This window comes from Pyxicephalus adspersus, chromosome 1 (assembly GCF_032062135.1).
Source record: "Pyxicephalus adspersus chromosome 1, UCB_Pads_2.0, whole genome shotgun sequence".
In the NCBI taxonomy this organism is placed as follows: domain Eukaryota; kingdom Metazoa; phylum Chordata; class Amphibia; order Anura; family Pyxicephalidae; genus Pyxicephalus; species Pyxicephalus adspersus.
The window spans coordinates 72,391,218-72,410,722 of record NC_092858.1 but is presented as its reverse complement, the minus strand read 5'-3'; the positions used below and the strand labels follow the sequence as shown (position 1 = coordinate 72,410,722).

The window sequence follows — 19,505 nt, the reverse complement described above, 5'->3', positions numbered from 1 at the left end:
GTTATGCATTCACAGAAAAAAGAGGAAGTGGATAACTTCTTCTAATATAATATCAATGTTTTATTAAAGTGTGCAGTGAGAACTTCCTTTTCCGCACTTCAGATCTTCAAAGGGATAGTACAACTGTAATTTTCTTGTCTCAACCCTTGACTTAGAAAGACAGAGACAAGAGTTTTCATATTCTTGGAATACAAGAGCGATAAATCCAGGTAGGAAACAAATCTAATTTATATACATAGTGTCACTGTTAGAAAAGTGTTTTTTTTTTCATTATACATAATTAGTAAAGCCACGTGGGCTGTGGTTTAGAACAAGTTAAAAAATTCAATTAGGCTGGGGCTGCTGGCCTGTTTGTACTCTTTTATGTCATTTGCTTCATTAGCAGAAATGAATGCAGCTAAAAAAAAGTGCTCAACAGGAGCTCTGGCTTACAGGTGGTTGACAATCTTATGTGTACCATAAGATATAATCATATGATTCCATGATTGATCAGACTATAGCTACCTTTGTGACTGTGGTCGATTTACAAAATTAATACAAAAAAGATCATCAGTATATTCAAAATTTCAATTTTTATAACATGTATTGCTGTGGAACAAATTATGTAACTCCAATGAGGACAAGGTGCAGTGAATCTGGTGTACTTTCATACAGTCTGAGTCTGAACTAGTATGAACATTAAAACAGCACCATTTTTTAAAAACGTGATTTAATTTTAACTTGTAGAATTTCTCTGCATTTAGCTTGTTCTGTATAGAGGATAATGCTTTGAAGAATGACTTCAAATTATCCTCAGTTATCATGGGCCTTATTTATTAAAACTCTCCAAGACTGGAGAAACTAGACTAACATGGGAGAATCAATTACTGACATTGAAACATATGGAACCTGGAAGATTCTCCACCAATGAATGTTTTAATTTAACATTAGATTTACTGCTTTGTAAATAGACTCCTAATTGTGTATTTTAGGAAAGTATATGTAAATCTTCTAGCTACTTTTTTTATTTCCATGTAAGTGGAAGTTACTTTTCAAATACAGTTGTTTCAATTGAAAAATTTTTTTTTAAAGTGCTACAATTGGCACAATGAATTCAAACTTATGTACAGTTATACAGTTATAAAAACTTATAACAAAATGATACAAAAGGGTAGTGATACAATGTTGTAAAAAAATTTGCATACTTTATAAAGTAAATTATTGCAACATTATGCTAAGTATCTGTGTCCTATTTCATACCTATTAACTATTTAGACAAAAGACAATATAAAGACAAAAATCTGAAAAAAAACTTTCTATTAAGAAAAACAGCTTCACCTACTCAAGATAGAAAAAAGACATTTTAATTATGCACCTTAAAATACATTCCTGAGGAATATACCAGCTAAGAGAGTCATACTAATAACAAAGTTTTCACATGTAATTTATACTAAGGACATTTCCGCATTTATTTGCTACATGATGTTAAATTTTAAAATTAATAAAGTACTAAAGAATATTTTTTTTTTAAAAAGTACACCGATCAATGCCATGCCATGCGTAACTTGTGTGTTTGATCCATTCCATGAGGGAAGGCAATGCTGGATTTTTATTTATTTTATTTTTAGAAAAACTTAATGCCATGCCATGCATAACCTGTTTGTTGGATCCATTCCGTGAGGGAAGGCAATGCTTGATTTTTATTTTATATTATTTTATTTTTAGAAAAACTTAATGATAACCATAGACATCATTTTATTAACCCATCTGATTTTAGATACTTTTCCTCCATCCCCCTCTCTTGCCTATCATCTTATACTTTTAGAAGGAGTCAGCATTAGCACACCTTAATACTTTCATGACAGCTTTACTTGAAATAGTAACAGTCACCTTATGTACTATTGTTGCACCCGAATACTGCTATGCGTTACAAAATCAGGTATCACAAGATATAGATATTTATATATATATATATATATATATATATATATATAAGATGAACACTAGTCAGGCCTTCCTGGACAGGCTGCATTTGCATGCAGACCACTCTATGAATACCCTAACATGAAGCTAAAACTTAATAACTGATAAAACAGAAAGCAAATAAATGGAATTGGAGAGCCAAGTCAGCACAGATTCGGAGGAGTGATCCTTGCAGTCCTTTAGACAGGAAACAAGATACCTGTTCTTCTAATGCTTGTTGTATGGAAGTCATAGTGTGCAATAAAATGGGGCTTTTTAAATAATTACCGTATTTTTGCTTGACCACTGCTTCCTCTATACTCTAGTTTTGAACTGTGAGCAGTGAGCTAATAATTAGACACAACTCACAGTGTTCATTGTAAGGATATTGGACAGCCTGAGTATTTTTCTCTAACTGCTACCCTCAAGCTTGTCCTGTTTGCAGCATTCAGTCATGTGACACTATTCAAGACAATGATTAGCCCTGAAGAACACATGAAGCATCCTATATTGCTACTTCATCCTTCATCCTCTCTGTATCACAACAATAAAAAAACACAACATTAGTAAGGTGCCAGCATTTGCCACATCAAAATTACCTTGGAGAGAAATGCAGAGCAGGTCCCTAAATGTAACTTCTGCAAAAAGTATGCCAAGCCAAGAGAATTAGTTACATGGTAACAATTTTCCTCCCAGATACCAAGCAGATTGTACAAATACTTGGAAGGATTTTATAAAACAAGGCATAGTCTGAATCAGGACAACTCCCTGGCCTCCAGATATGAAGATGCTTTGCTTGAACACTTTACATCAGGCAGCAGTGGGAGATGTACATGGACATGAGGTAGCAGGAACCACACTGCAACCTTGCTGCCAGTCTGAACACAGATCAAAAAAAGAACTATACCGCCAGACCAATAGAAAAACTCTGGGTCCCTGGGAGTTTTTTTGCTATAATGTGCAAGTATCCACAATCAAAGTGATCCTCTCCAGTGCTGCTACTCCATCTTTTTCCAGTCTTCCCATCTTTTTCCAAAGGCAAATAACTAGTTGCCAGTATTACTTCTGGTATTCCAGCTGATCCTTTTTCCCATTGCTTATTCTGCACTGTGTATCTTTAAGGGGACAGTCATTTTGGTATAAGCACAACTTTGTTTTCTCACGGCAGAGCCTCCAGCAATAGGAAGAGCAAGCAGTAGAATAATAAATGAAAACGTGATTGTTCCTTGTTTCTTTTTTTCTTTTTGTTTAGTCTTTAAAAAAAAAAAAAAGGCCAAGCCCTAACTGTTTTTACTGCTGGTAAAGACTGAGTGGGAGCGCAGAGCCTCCTGGCATACATACATACATACATACATACATACATACGACACATGTCCCAGGAGGATTTGTGCTCCTCATGCACAGTAGGGGTTTTTCAGTCATCTTGAGACAAGTAGTCAGAGACATGAGTGCCTGGATTCACACCACAGATTTATAGCTATTAGGCTATAAGTGTGCCACAGTGCCTATATACTTGTAAATGTTAAAGCAAATTATACGAAAGTTACTTTTTCAGGGTACTACTTAAGCAAAATTAATATTTCTAGATGTTCCTATTGTTCCTATGTTCCTAACAGAAAAACTAAACTTTTCATTTTTTTTAGAAAGCCAGTTCCTTTAAACACAGGTACATTGTAAAGATGCATTACTTCAACAAAACAACAACCATACATATAGTAAAGCTTTCAAATAAAGAGCTAGAACGAAAAGACAGACAGCCTCATAAATCTAATAGAGAATCTTACACCTCTTTGGAAAAAAGGCTTTGGATAAATGTTAAAAAAAACAAATACCACTCACATTAGTACAAAGCATTGTGGAAATAAGTCTACAATTATATTACAGTAAATTTAATCATTATACACAGTGTGAAAGTAGATATTCAAATAAAACAGACAGTGGGGTTATTTTGAAAGGCGAAACTACCATGAATTCCCAAGACACCCTTTCGAAAGTACTACTTCTCATTTTATGTAGTTACATGCAAGTCTTCAGGTGGCAATCAAATATGATTTTTTAATAAAGTGAAACAGTAATAACTGCCTACAGAGTTTTTGTGACATGCCAATTATCTTGGAAATGGGAACAGATACAAATAATTTATTTATTTTATATTACTAGAACTCCATGCTTAACTTTGTGCTTGTCAGTATGAAATAAAACATAAAACTCCAGGGTAGACCAATTGAAAAAACATTAAATAATTTGAAAATCTCTGCTCAGATATTTGTCACTATATCATGTATTTCCAATTAAAGATTTCTTCTTACTACCTGTATTGGAGACAGCCATTTATTTTGGATTTCCTGAGGGTAAAACAGGAGGTAGTTGTTTTATTTTGTATGATTATACATGTATATTTTTGTTTTGCCAACCCCAAACTAGGAGTATAAGGGAAAAAGACAAGATGTAAAAAGGTTTTTTTGGCAAGTATAATTTTATATAGATCGGGAGAGTACAAGGGTTTGGAATGTGATCAAACACATCAAAAAACAGGTAAATAATTGAGGTAATATTGTACAATAAGGTGGTATTGTTACCCTATTTACATCCATAGGATTGATACTAGACAGGTTCTTTCTAAGACAAGCATTAGCTGGTTTCAAAAGAAGTATAAGGTATGAGTGAATGTTTAAAAATTGGTCTCAGGATCCGACCCGTTTTGCCCTATGTGCTTCCTCAGGATATAGTGAGAATCATCAAGCAACTAGTATACAGAATGTATAGTGCATACCATAGTTACATGGTAGGTTAGGTTGAAAAAAGACATAAGTCCATCAAGTTCAACCACTAGGGAAATAAACATATCCCAGATATAAAACCCTGGTACAATTTGCTTCAACAGGGGGAAAAAAATCCTTCACTATATGAACCATTTATATTCTCTATATGGACCATTTATATATTTATACACAGTGATCATATCCCCCCTTAAACATCTCTTCTCACGGGAGAATAGATTCAGTTCAGCTAATCTCTCCTCATAGCTGAGCTCCTCCATTCCTTTTATTAGTTTAGTTATCCTTCTCTGCACTCTCTCCAATTCCACAATGTCCTTTTTGTGAATCAGTGCCCAAAACTGGACTGCATATTCCAGATGTGGTCTGACCAATGCTTTGTACAGGGGCAGGATTATGTCTCGATCTCTGCAGTCTGTTCCTGTTTTATTACAAGAAAGTATTTTACTAGCTTTAGATATTGCAGCTTGGCATTGCATGCTGTTATTAAGTTGATGATCCACCAGAACCCCAGATCCTTTTCCTTTTCTGACTTCCCCAAGTGTATTCCCCCTGGACAATATGAAGCATGCATGTTGTTAGCTCCCAAGTGCATAACATTACATTTATCTATATTAAATGTCATTTGCCACTTGGCTGCCCAATCAAACAGTACATCCAGGTCTTCTTGTGGAATATAGACATCCTGTATGGACATAATTCCATTACATAGTTTGGTGTCATCTGCAAACACAGAAATGGTAGTTTTAATCCCAAATTCTACATCATGTATAAAAATGGTTAACATTGAAGGTCCCAACACTGAACTCTGGGGTACACCACCAATAACCTTGGACCAGCCCATTTATGCCTGCCCTAATGGCTCCGCCCACCACCAGGGAGCTTTCCCTATTTACCCCCGCGGCGGAAGTATCAAGGCCAGTCATGGCAAATAGGGAAACCACTCCAGTGGCTCCAGAGCTGCAGTGGCTTCGGCTCCAGTAGTTCCTAACGCCCCCTGGCCGATCCGCCGGCAACCCGCTGCTTTGGAGCCATGGGTTGCTGGCCAGCATTAGGCCAGATCCGCCAGGGTTCCCATTAGGCTGGAATGAATTACCAGCTAGGCTGTATCTGGCCCAAAGACCGGAGTTTGCCGACTTCTGCCTTAGACTATTCAGAGTATGAATCATTAATTACAACTCTCTGGATGCCGTCTTTGAGCCAGTTCTCCATCCATTTACCTATCGAGCCTAACTTCCATATTAACCATCTGTGGGGTACAGTGTCAAATGCTTTAGAAAAGTCCAAGTACAGTATATCAACTGCTACTCCACTGTCTACCTGTTTACTTACTTCCTCATAAAAAAGAGTAAATTTGACAACTTTGGTCTTTCTTGAAGCCATGCTACCTTTTACCTATAATATTATTTTCTAGCAGAAACTCCTCTCTGTGGTTTTTTATCAAACCCTATAGGACCTTCCCAAGTATGGAGGTTAAACTAACCAGTCTGTAGTTACCTGGTAATGACTTCGCTCCCTTTTTGAAGATAGGAACCACATTGGCCTTACACCAATCCATCGGTTCTTGCCAGTGACTAAGACTCTAAACATAGAAATAGACATAGAAATAATGGCTTTGAAATAACCAAGCTCAGCTCTTTGAGAACATGTGGATGTAATCCATCAGGTCCTGGTGCTTCGTCAACCTTCATTTTTCCCAGCTGTTTCTCAATCATATCCATTCTCAGCCCTTAAAGGCAGTGACATTGCTATTATAAATTTTGAGTTGAGCTCTGCCATTTTCCTTTAGAACACAGAGGTAAAAAAAAGTGTTTAGTAAATCTGCCTTTTCTTTATCCCCAGCAACATCCTTTAAAGAAGCCTACATGCTCAGATCTGATCTTTTTGCTATTAATATATTTTTAAACATTTTGGGGGGTTTGCCTTACTTTCCTCTGCAATTCATATTGAAGTTTTTTCATGTTTTGTTATATTCTTTATAGTTTTCAAATGATGAAGGTGATCCTTTATTTTTATATTTTTGGAATGTCCTTTTCTTATTCCTTATGGCTTTTTTAACATCAGCTGTGAGCCACATAGGTTTTAATTTTAGCCTCTTAAACTTATTACCCATTGGAATATATTTTTCAGTGTGTTTTTTTGAAACATTGCCATTTCTGTTCAGTGTTCTTTGAGGACAATATTGTCTCCCAGTCCAAGTCACAGAGAGCCACCCTTAATATTGGAAAATTTGCTCTCCTAAAATTAAATGTTTTTATCCTTCCTGTTTTTGCTTCTTTAAATGAAATAATATTATGGTCACTGCTACCCATTTATATGCACATTTGTTATAAGCTCTGCATTGTTAGAAAGAACTAGGTCTAGCACAGTATCATTTCTAGTTGAACATAAAATCCCTTTTGCTGTTCCTGTAGTGCCATTACTCCAGCCAATGTCAGGGTAGTTGAATTCTCCCATGATTAAAACACTTTTTTCTGCTTTTTCTATCTGTGCTAGTAGTTGATTTTTCTTTTTCTTCCTTAGCACTGGGAGCCTATAGCAGACTTCAATATTTAATTGTGTTATTCAACCCCACATTCAACCCCACCCATAATACCTCAACCTCATCTCTTGTTCCATCCACAATTTCTTCTTTCACATTCGCTTTTAGATCACTTCTCACACAGACAGACACCTCCACCCTTTCGTTTGACTCTGTCTTTACGAAAGAGAGTATACACAAGAATATTGACAGCCCAGTCATGCAAAGATAAAAGCCAGGATTCAGCAATGCCAACTAAAGTCTTAATCCTCCTCACTCATTAAGGCTTCCAACTCCCCTATTGTTTTGCTGGACTTCTAGCATTGCTGAACAGGCTCTAAACCATTTTTGCATTTACCAGCATTGTTTGCCAAATCATTTTGTTTTTCATTACAACTAATACTGCACAATCCAATGTTTGTTTGTAACATTTTAGAATACATCGTAGTAACAATTATATAGTAAACCATGCATAGATACATTTTCCTATCATCATAAATAAGATATTATATTATAAAATAAGTGGTTCAAACATGAGCAGTATTACAGATTACCATGCAAGAAGAATTAAAGGCGCTGAAGGAAAATATAGTAATGTTTGAAAATGACAATCAACACATGGATGTCATGTGAGTAGTTGGAAATAAAATACTGTCATGTGAAAATAAAAATGAGTAAATGATAATGTTATATGGAAAGTGATATCTACAGTCAAATATTAGGTAATATATTAGGATATATAGATATGATATATGGCAGTGTTTTTTTAACTTTTTTTGAGCCACGGCACATTTTTTTACATTGAAAAAATCCTGCTGCACACCACAAATCAAAAATGTTACAAAATGACACTCTGTAGCTAATTCTTTTGTCTCTAAGAATAAACAAGAAAACTGTTACCTACTGCCACCCACTGACATGGAAGAGTATTACATTACTCTGCCAGTCACTACAGCACAGACACTCGACAATGGTAATTAGATAATTTCCCACGGTACACCTAAAGATCTCTCATGGCACACTAGTGTGCCGCGGCACAGTGGTTGAAAATCACTGATATATGGCATATAGATATACAATATTTTATCTATATATACTAATTTATTATTATAAATTCCAGTCTATTTTTTTATGAAACTTTTTTTATATACAAAGAAAAAAAAAACAAAGAAAGAGAGCATATACTGAGACATAACACAAACCCAGCATACAGGATAATAGGTACATCAGATAGTGTCACATAGATTTCTTGTACAAAAAATATTAACAGAGCATTAGTGCAATAGGGACAATCCCATATTTTAAGCACAATAAATGACAAAGATCCAGCATGCATGAACCATAAAAAAGGGGAAAAAAACAAGTCGTAAACATAATAATTAGGGAGATGGGAGGAGGGAGAAGGCAAACAACAGTAAGTGAGGAGGTCATAGAATCACATAGATAATAAAATGTTAAACCTGTAGACTGGCATAATGGGCATCCTAGTGTTCCCACCTGTTCAAATTTTGCAACCCTATTCCTAAGGAGAGCAGTATGGTACTCCATCAGGCGTATATCCTGGATGCTAGCATACAAGACCTCTAAAGAGGGAGGCAGCCTGGATTTCCACTAAGTTGAGATGAAAGTGCATGCTGCCACCAGAGCATGTGTGATAAACTTACAGGTAGGTTTAGGGGGACCCGTAAGGGGTAATCCCAAAAGTTGGTGGAGCAGGTCGAGGAAAAATCGTTGCTGAGTCACCTCCCCAATTAGCTCATTGACTCTCTCAGTAGCCCTGAATAAGGGGGCAAGACCAAAAAATATGTTCCGGAGTTCCATGTTCCAGCGCTAACAGGCAGGATCCGCAGCTGGAAACAATCAGCGTAACATCCAGCGTGTGATACCATTGGAACTAAATCTTGTAAAGGGTCCCCTTATAAAGCGTACATATTTAGCTTTTGTTTGCCGCCTCCCATAGTATGGACCACTCAACCCTCACCAGGGTACAGCCCAAAATAGCCTTCCAAGTATACGTGTATGCAAATTTGCTAGAAATCTCCAGTGCTGACTCATGAAGAAGGCAATAAATGGAGGAAATAAGGCCCTTGAAGTATGGACTGCCAATACATATTCTCTCAAAGGGAGTTATTTTAGTAAATGTGGGCACTGTTTGAAGGGATTGGACATATTGCCTAATCTGTAGATAGGCAAAAGAGGTGGTTTGGGGGAGGTCAAATTTTTCCTGTAGTTCCGGGAAGGAGAGCAGTCTCTTCTCCACTGGGTGTAGAATATTTCGGAGATGGAAAAGCCCTATGTCTCTTCACAGCTGCCACATATTTCTGGCGAGACTATCGGGTATCAAAGGGGTTTGTATAATGGATGTAAGCACAGAGCTACGAGAGGAGAGACCACATTTAAACTTGTATGTTCTCCATATTTTCCTCATAAAAGCTTCCCCCATCTTCCGACATACACTGGGGGAGACTAACATAGTTCAGGAAGGCAAGTACTGAAGGTGTGTCGCCACATAGTACTTAACCAGATCTGGAGCCCCCAGACTTCCAAGTTCCTTAGGTGTGCAAACCACCGACTTGCAGAGTCTGTGACGTTTATGTGCCCAGATAAAATACAGAAAGCCAGCCTGTAACTTTCTCAGGGTCACGAGAGGAATCCGAATCAGGAGGGTTTCAAACAAATATAGGAGCTTGGGTAAAAGCATCATCTTCACAGACGCAATTCGCCCCAAGAGTGACAATGAGTGTCCCTTCCATTTGTTCAAATAGTTATGTAGTTCCTGGAACAATGGGGGGAAGTTACGAGCGTACAATTGATTATATATAGCTGTGATCTGAGTGCCTAAGTAACTTAAGGAGTGCTCCCACGACATAAAGGGGTACCTATCTTGTAACGCTGAGAGTTGCACAGGCGGTAAATGTACAGGTAGAGCCTCTGTCTTCAAGAAATTTACCTTATAACCAGAGTCAGTGCTAAAGGCATTAAGTTCAGTACACAAATTTGGGAGGGTGGTGATAGGTTGTGTTAATGTATGAAGGACATCATCCACTTTTAACAAAATTTTATAGGAGGAATCTTTCACTGTGACACATTGAATATTGGGATTGGATCTTATTTTCTCCGCAAGGGGCTCAATACTAAGAGCAAAAAGTAAAGGAGACAAGGGACAACAATGTCACGTCTCTTTTTTAATGGCAAATAGTGTAGAGGAGGCATGAGGCACTTTAACAGAGGCCACAGGGCAACTGTAGAGGGAACGTATTGCTCCAACAAAAGGTCCGGAGAACCTTATTTTAGTATTGAATTGCAAAGTTGGTCCCATGAAGCCTTGTGCCTGGTGAACCGTACGATACAACTGGGTATAATATTGCTCAAACCGGGAAGCTATTTGGGACAGGTCATACCTCAGTATTCTCTGTTCATCCTTAATGGCCATAAGAAAGGAATTAATTAGTGCGTCCCTCAACTTGCGTGCCAAGAGCGTATGTGCCTTGTTACCTTTATGATAGTAAAGCTGTCTAGTTCGCTGCATCATCCAGCTGAACTTCCTGAGCTCCAACATCCTCGGTTTGGAGCAGAGAGAGGTTACGTTCCGCAGGAGACCCAATGATGGTCTGCTAGCGAGCTTCTCCTTTGCAATCCGCAGTTCCTGTTCCATCAGGACTCGCCGCAGATTGGAGTTTTTTTTAAGGCGGGAACTCAAGGCCACACAATGACCCCGAATAACCGCCTTATAGGCTTCCCAGAGGGTGCAGGTGTGTTTTACAGAGCCTTTATTTTCATCAAAATAGTTTTGTAAACTTGTAGTAAAGGACAGTTTAGCGTCCTCATTCTTGAGGAGAAAATCATTCAATCTCCAGTGGCAGAGTCTAGTTTTGCCAAAGGTGAAAAGATTGGGGCATGGTCTGACCAGGAAATGGGATGGATAGCAGCAGAGACGCTGTTCCTTAACAGTGGCAAGTTAATAAATATATAATCATTAAAATATATAATTATATAAATATATAATATATAATGTGGGTATGAGTTTGATGAGGAGGAGAGTAAAAAGTAAACTGTCTACTTGTGGGGTGTTGGATTCTCCAGCCATCATAAAGCTGGTGACATCTAACAAGTTGTATAAATAGTTTAGTGTGTTGCAACACTGTGGGAGTTGGAGAGGGTGTAAGCATAGACAGTCTATCTTGAGTCCAGGAGAAGATGGAATTAAAGTCTCCCCCAACTATGAGATAAGTGTGTGTAAACTCTTCAAGGAGGGCCAATGACTTAGCAAGGAACCTGGACTGTCCCTGATTGGGTGCATACATATTACACACGGTTAACAACCCCTGCTCTCTTTTTAGATGGAGAGTTGGCTACTTGTCACCTGGGTAAAATTTGAAGGCGAAGTTAAAGGTGCCTGAGCTAATAAAATGCGTCTCCTGCAGGAATATAATATCCACTAAACGGCGTTTACATTTCCAGAGTGCTAGCTTCTGCTTAGTATTGGAGTTCAATCCAGCCACATTAGGTGATAATATTTTAGTAGCCAACAGAATATGTTGTAAAATGAACGCTGCTTAGACTCCCACACAGCCTAGGTAAACAGGGAGGGAAATTGCCCATGAGCCCTTTGGTATGTACAGGAAAACAGGAATAGTGGAAACACAAAGGAAAAAAAAAACACAAAACCAAGTTGAAGCAGTCGCTGGTCAGCGACCAGGGGGGCGTTCGTCACCCGCCGGTCCCTGAGCCTTTACCAAAGCATACAGGGAACAATTATACCTGGGGAGTACACGAACACTCCCAGGGGAGTCAAAGGCCCAACAGTCTCCAAGACAATCACCAGTGTAACATCAGAAAACAGTGTGGTTGACACCGGCTGAATAAGAAATGCAATGGTTCCGGGAAAACCCCACCATACCCAGCTAAACTGGGCCCAGCATGAGACCCCTCCGAGGGGCCGTAGGGCATGTAAAGCATAGCCATAAGAGGGCAAGGCCTTACAACAAGGAAAAACTCTCCATGAATAATGACAAACAGGGAGACAACAGTGACCTCCAGTTTATCGGCATAAAGGTGAACAGGAAATCAGAGTAGTCTGACAAAATACAGCATTCCCTGAGAAAAACACAGATTATTATAATTCACCTGGGCACACAAACCACAGCCAACTCCAAGAATCCTTTTATCAAGCTTTATTGTTGTCATAAAGCAAGGCAAGGGTTATTCACAGATGATTAGTCCGATAAGCGTGGTACAGAAGGGTAAGGAAAAGGCAGGTCAGGAACAATCCGAGGTCAGGGCAGGTGGAGTTCAGACAGAATCAGGTATCAGCTAGGGTTGCTATTAGTAATGACCTCTCTGTTCACTTCCATAGGGATGCTGGGGATGCAGCCTGGCCGAACAGTAGTTCGGCCAGAACAGATCCCTCCGTCTCCCCCGCCTACTGTGATCCCCAGGGACGCCGCGGGCTGGCTGGAATGGTAAGTTCCTTACAATTATTAGCTAAATTGTCATTCAAGTAAGATTTCACAGCAATAAACCTGAGCAGTGGAAGGATTATTAAGCAATCACAAAAAATAGCATTACCTTCTCAATCTCAATGGCATAAGACTAGGCAAAACGATGATAGTAAATATCAGCAAAAAATAAAGAAAGCAACACACTCAGAAGTGAGCAGCAGTGACATGTTAGGTATTCAAAAGGATATATGCTGTCCTCTGTCCCAAGGGAGTGTTGTTGTAACGGAACACCAGATCCTGTGTCTCGGTCACTTCCCAGCCGGGAGATTAAGTTTAGTAATTCCCAGATCATTTGTAATTCAATAAAGATTAGCTAATCAGTACAGATTAACTTCTAGAAGATGCAATGCCATATCCTAATTGATTGAATCATTATTCATATATGTTCAGAAAAATGGGACTTTTTAGGCATAAAGTAAAACTAAACAATTCATACTTTAATAGTGAATCATTTTAAAACCACAATAAAATGTTTTAAATTGAATATCATCGAATGCCAGCCAACTGGTAGATCTATATCTATGCCCTTTTGTACATAGCTTACCTTCATTTTTGAAGGATATTCCTGATTTGTTGAAGATCATAGGTGATCGTACTATTCCAGAGGAGGCCATTTTAGTGGCCATCGATATTGAGGCACTTTATTCAAGCATTCCCCACGAAAAAGGTCTAACTATTATAAGTAACTTTTTGGGTGAGCTTAGTCCTAAAATGGCTCCTCAAAATTTATTCATAGTGTCACTATTGAGATATATCCTTTACAGGAATATTTTTGTATTTGACAAACGTACCTACCTCCAGGTACAGGGAGTTGCTATGGGGACACGATATGCCCCCACTTATGCAAACCTGTACCTGGGGGGATGGGAGAGAGAGCTGTCCTTATGAGTCCTTCTGGATCTGGATATCTTCTCCACATATTATTGTGAGAAGGTATATAGATGGTATATAGATGATGTTTTCCTCATTTGGGCTGGATCTATGTATTATCTAAACAAAATTTTTTGAAAGAATACAACTAAATTCATTGTTTTAAAATTTACCATGGAAACAAGTACATCCTCAATTTCCTTTTTGGATATACACATTAATAAAAGTAGTTCTAATACTCTAACCTCAAACTTTTTTCGTAAAACTACACACTGCACATCCGTCAAATCTAAAGAATTGTATTCCATACTATTAGTATAGAAGATAGTGATTTCCAAACGGCATCTCATGAATTACCCATTAGACTACTACAGAGAGGTTATAGCCACAAAAATTTCAAGAAGGCATACAAAAGAACAAATTCACTATCTCAACCCAAAAAAGAATCTAAAACAAATATTATTACTACATATTTACAAGATAATAAAGAGATGACAAATATTCTATTACAGGCAGATCCTGGGATAAATAAGCATATAAAAGCATATCTGTCAATCACAGGGATAAGGGATAAATTAGTTAATAGCCATTTTAGTCTAAATAGAAAACCTTCACCATCGAATATAAGTGCAGTGGGCACTTTTCTGTTAGCACTGCAGGTCGTGCCGGCGCCGCTGCAGGCACGGGCACGCAGGCACGGGCGCCGGGTCCTATCTTTCAGGTAACCCCACTACCTAAGTTCCATGTCTGTGTTTCCTTCATGCTGAGACTTGCTCTGGTGTTTGAGCTGGCGTGGGTGTGTCTCTCCTAATCTATGAGGTAACACACACACGCCCTCTGTTTTCTACAGCCTATGGGTGGTTTCCTGCAGGTATTTAAAGGCACCTCCTACTACAGGAAGTTGCCTGAGCAATCTCTGGTTTACCCTGTTTAATGCTCAGTGCTAAGGTGGTTTCTCTGTTTTGCTTTGCTGTATACCAGACCTTGCTTACGTTTTTGGACCTGTTTGCTGCCTGACCCTGACCTCCGATTACGTTTTTGGACTTCTTGGCCAACCAAGCCCCTCGGTGCTTGCACCGGGTATCCTGACTCCTGTTATCAGCTGCCACTGGCCTGGGGATTGCTCTGGAGTTGCACCTGGCAGCTACCCCGCAGCCCAAGCCTATCCCCACCATCGGAGGCTCTATCGAAGACCTGGTAGCGGCTTAGTCACGCCCCTCTGGAGTACACCCAGTCAGTGGCACAGTGGGTCCACACCCGCTTGCATAACATTTTCCCTGTAATAAGTATAATTAATGCCGTTGGATTGACACAAAAAAAGATAGTTTGAAGATTCCCATCAAATTCATTCCTCGCTACCCCCTGAACTGTTGAAAAAGCATGTTGAAAATAAAACTTGTGATGAATTTTTGTGACATTGTTTACGATGTATAGGCAATTGTACAAATTTTTATTGTGGTTTTAAAATGATTCACTAATAAAGTATTTATTGTTTAATTGTACTTTTTGCCTAAAAAGTCCCGTTTTTCTGGACAAATATGAATAATAATTCCCAGATCACGGCAGAAGGAAGACAAGTCCTCTGGGTAACGCAAGACAGCAGACTTCCCATCAAGACCCCGTTAAGCTGAACTGAAAGCCCTACCTATAAAGAATGCAGTTATCACGCAAAGTAGTTAGGAGCGATTGTAGGAGGCACCTCTGTTGCAAAGTGTACCAGGATAAGTCCTGAAAAAGCTGTAGTGGAGCCCCATCGAACTCCAAGTTCTGTTCTGTGCCACAGCCATGATTTCATCCTTCAATTCCGCATCTGCAAGGTGACAGAGAGCATCTCATGGCTGCATGGCCAAGGCAGACTGCCCTGAGGCTCTGTAGGCCATAATAATGCCAATCTCTTTTGAACAAGGGCGCCCCAAGAGGCAATTGAAAAAAGCTTGCAACGCCAGCTCCAAATCTGTAGATTGGGTAGCTTCAGGTAAGCCCCGGACCCTGATATTATTTCTGCGAGCCTTATTATCCATAATGTTGAAAATCAGCTTTGATGGGCAGCATTTGCAGATGTTGTTGCCATGGGGGGTTCCAGGAATCAGTGCTATGCCCCAGTCCTTGTTTGCGGTGTAAAGGGGGGTCAATTGGTACATTAGTCCCATGCAGCAAAATCCTCTGCATTCCACGTGTCCCTTGCAGAGGAGGAAGCCAGCGCCATCTTGGAGTGTTGATGAGCCGCCTGAGTGTCACCGATAAAAAGTTGAATGAAGCTGCACTGGAGTGGGGGGAGGCTTCCCCCCATTAGACTTCTTTGCCCTGCCCATCGTTGAGGTGAGTAAATGCCCGCTACAGTGAAGAAACAGTCTGGTGTCTGCGGAGCTGGGATCTCACGCGGCCATCTCCAGAGACCGCCAAGCGACACCCCCAAATTGCAGTCTATTTGATGACTTTATTTACAATCCAAGAAAGCCCTTTACTTTGTAAGGACTGCAGCTAAACAGTTCAAACCTTTGTAGAATCTGCTGTAAGGTTTTGTTTTAATTTATCTATAGGTATTGTATGCATGTTTCATGTTCGTTTCAGGTTAACTTTACACAGGGCCACCATCAAAAGAAACTGAATTGCAATGTTGGAAATTTTAGACTTGGTAAAAAAGAGCCTAGGAAATTTGGGAAACATGTCATACTTGTAAAAAAAGCACAAAGTAATCCCCTCTGGCTGGCAGACCTAGAATTTTGTGTTTACTATAAAGACAAATAGTATTCTGTAAATATATGAATGTGTATTTTCTGTTTTTATAAAGAAGTAAGTTGAACATACTTTAAAGCATTGTCTACATTCTCTGCATTTATATACAAGACAATTTATAAATACAATGCTCAGATAGATTATATGGGATTTAAAGTATTTCTGTGCTTCTAACAGTGTCTTGGGTGTGGTTTTCAGAGATTTATAAATTGTTTTTCTTATTTGCAGATATGCTATCTGAGGGATACCTTTGCAAAATTCAGTCATGGTATGAAGATGGCATAGCAAAACTGCATCCAGAGGAGGTGACTACTCTAACCAGGGAAAGAAAAGAACTGGCTGGGGTGTGCACTTCAAATTATACATTTGCATATGAGACTGGCAGCAGAAGAGTTTTCAGGAAATATGGGTCTGTTGAACAAAAAGGTCAGGGAACACAATGGAAAGATACTGCCCAGAGTGCCATGGAGACAGAGCTGTTGCAAGAAATGGAAAATCCTGCATATGAAGCCAATAAATCACTCCCTGCCAGTGTAAATGCAAGCTCACAGACATATCTGGTCCCATCATCTTGTAAAAATATCTGCAGAGATTATAATGACTTGCATGTAGCTGGGGATCATGTCATGGCTATAAACTCTGTCATGACCGACTATACTTGCGAAGCCAGCTTAGGTTTTTGTGAAGGGCCATTTCTTCAATCTTCTCAGATTCCCTCAGCAATAGATTCTCTGTGTGTAGCAACAAATGATTCACCTAAAAAGCTTTCTAAGCGTGGATCTAATCGCTGGAGAGAAGGCAGCATTAAAGACAAGAGTATTGTGAATCAAGAGCAACCACTGTCTAATTCCATACTCAATGAATACTTGGAGAGGAAAGTCATTGAACTCTACAAGCAGTACATGATGGATATAAGCTGCAGTGCATCTCCTACTCATATCATGGCCTCAGAGCTCATCATGAACAATGTGGAGCAGATCAGTATGCAGCTGTCACGAGAACAAAACATGGAAACCAACAAAGCTAAAGACATGGTCATCAGTTATTTACTTAGGCTTGCAAGTGAAAAACAATCTAATGTTATCAGCACTCCTGATCTCCAGATATCATCCAATATAACCTAAACTATGACAATATAACCTAAACTATGGATTGGAAGGGTTTTAGAGCATTTGTGTCATGGTGTAATTGTTTTAGTTTTTATGTCAAATCATTGGGTCAGTAAGTGTAAATTAACTGTTTCAATGAATGACGTAAAACTTCATTGAGTTTCATTCCAAATAGGCTAAAAAATTATTTCCTTTTTCTAAATATTCTATAGTTAGTTACCACCCATATTGTGTAGAGGATTATAAATGTAACTAATAAAGGTCCTGACAAAGGTACGACCTATTTTGCCAAAACATTGGTACCTAAAAGTGGGTAAATAAAATGACTTTTCCTCATAAATAAGTCATGTGAAAGTTTCTTTGTTTTACTTCACATTTTTCTATCTCATTTTCTCTATTGCCGTTGGCACCATAATACCTCTGCAAGAAAATGCGAAGAAAAGAGAGGAGGTATATGTCATCAATATGATCTTTATTCTTTATTGACAAGAGGATTGTAATACACACTGGAGCTGGGATAGATTACTCTAAAAATTGTGCCCCTAAAAATGAAGGCAGAAGACAAAGGCCTATTCACTAGTATGTGGTCTCACTACAGCTAGTATTTTTCCTTTTATTAGCTTTCCATGCCGTGTTCTGCTCTGTGGCTCTGTGTGAAGGCAGCCATCCTATTAGAGGCAGGGCTTTGCTTCCTCAAGTCAACATTTCCTGCAAGGAGAACAATGAATAACATTAAAGTGGCATCAACAAATCTCACCGCAAATCTCTTGAGACCAGGAATCAATGCCTTAAATCTCACACTGCAGATAAAATGTTATGATACTTTAAATCTGCAAAAGTCCCAGACACAGCAGTGCCTAGGTACCTCACATAGTGGGAAGTACACTTATATTTTTCAGGAGTGATTTCAGATAAATCTTGCAGGGTTCTGCAATTAGAATATTTTAATTAATCAAAAGTCAGCAAAAATCTTTCAAATTAGAGGATGTGGAAAATAGAGAGAGGAGGAATAACCTAGAGTCAGGGTTTTCCCAGCAATTCCAACCTATAGGTGGCGCCTTAACGAAGCCTTATTGAGAGAAAATGATATTGATACAGATATTTCTACTGAATTGAATAATTTTTTTCGAAAGAATGTTGCAGATCAAATTGCCCCAGTCTACATATGGGAAACACATAAGGCTACTATTGGGGGTAAATTTATTGCACATGGGGCACGTAAGAAGAAGGAAAGTAATCAAAGAATAAAGGAATTGTTAGATCAGATTGCAAAGTTGGAAGCTGTGCATAAACAATTGCAGTGGAAGACACAGACCATGCAGTTGACACAATTACGAACACAATTAAAGCAAAAATTATATGTAAAAGCTAAGTATGCTATTTCTAGAGTAGCAAGGAGATTTATGAGTGGGGGAATAAGTCAGGTAGATATCTTGCAAATGCTCTGAGGAAAGAGAAAACAAGGACCTATATTTCTAAGATTAAAAACAAGAACGATGAAATGGTCCATCAATTGAGGGAAATGGCTGCGGTATTTAGGGAATATTATCAAGATCTTTATTAGGTGAGGAAAGATGAGTCCCCTGAAACAGAGGTTACTAGGAAAGAGAAGATAATAATGTATCCTAAAAAAGTGAATTTAACTAAAATACCATCCAAAATATTGGTTGATTTAGAAAAAAATTGGTCGATTTACATTATTGAGAGTGAATTGAGGGCAGCCATTAATTCAACTTATGGCTTCTCGCTGAAATATTATAAACAATACAAAGATTTACTTCTCCCCCATGTATGTAGATATATTAATGAACTATCAAAGAAGGGGGTTGTGTAAAGATACGTTGAGGGCACAAATCACAGTTATACCCAAACCCAGGAAGGATCCCACAGTCTGTGCTAGTTACTGTCCAATTTCTTTACTCAATGTAGATGTGAAACAAAGGTATTGTCCATGAGAATCCATGCCCTTATTCCCCTATTGGTTCATCAAGATCAGGTGGAATTTGTCCCAGAGAGAGAATCAAGAGATAATTCTACAAGGGTTTTTTTC

General features: G+C 38.7%; 1 protein-coding gene across 2 annotated transcripts; it reads left to right on the top strand.

The window, feature by feature from the left end:
• The first annotated feature begins 29 nt into the window (after positions 1–29).
• Positions 30–17,798, top strand: TASL (TLR adaptor interacting with endolysosomal SLC15A4). 2 transcript variants are annotated; one of them, XM_072414165.1, is made up of 3 exons: positions 31–209; positions 12,596–12,701; positions 16,575–17,798. In XM_072414165.1, exon 3 carries the CDS (start codon positions 16,577–16,579, stop codon positions 17,468–17,470), a length of 894 nt encoding a protein of 297 aa, XP_072270266.1. In that variant the 5' UTR covers positions 31–209; positions 12,596–12,701; positions 16,575–16,576; the 3' UTR covers positions 17,471–17,798. The 2 variants fall into 2 exon arrangements, with proteins under 2 accessions (XP_072270258.1, XP_072270266.1); XM_072414157.1 differs by lacking the exon at positions 12,596–12,701 and having other exon boundaries at positions 30–209.
• Positions 17,799–19,505: the final 1,707 nt, after the last annotated feature.

Excerpts from the sequence above, each read along its gene's own strand:
- TASL (XM_072414157.1), top strand. The coding sequence starts at position 16,577 with ATGCTATCTGAGGGATACCTTTGCAAAATTCAGTCATGGTATGAAGAT.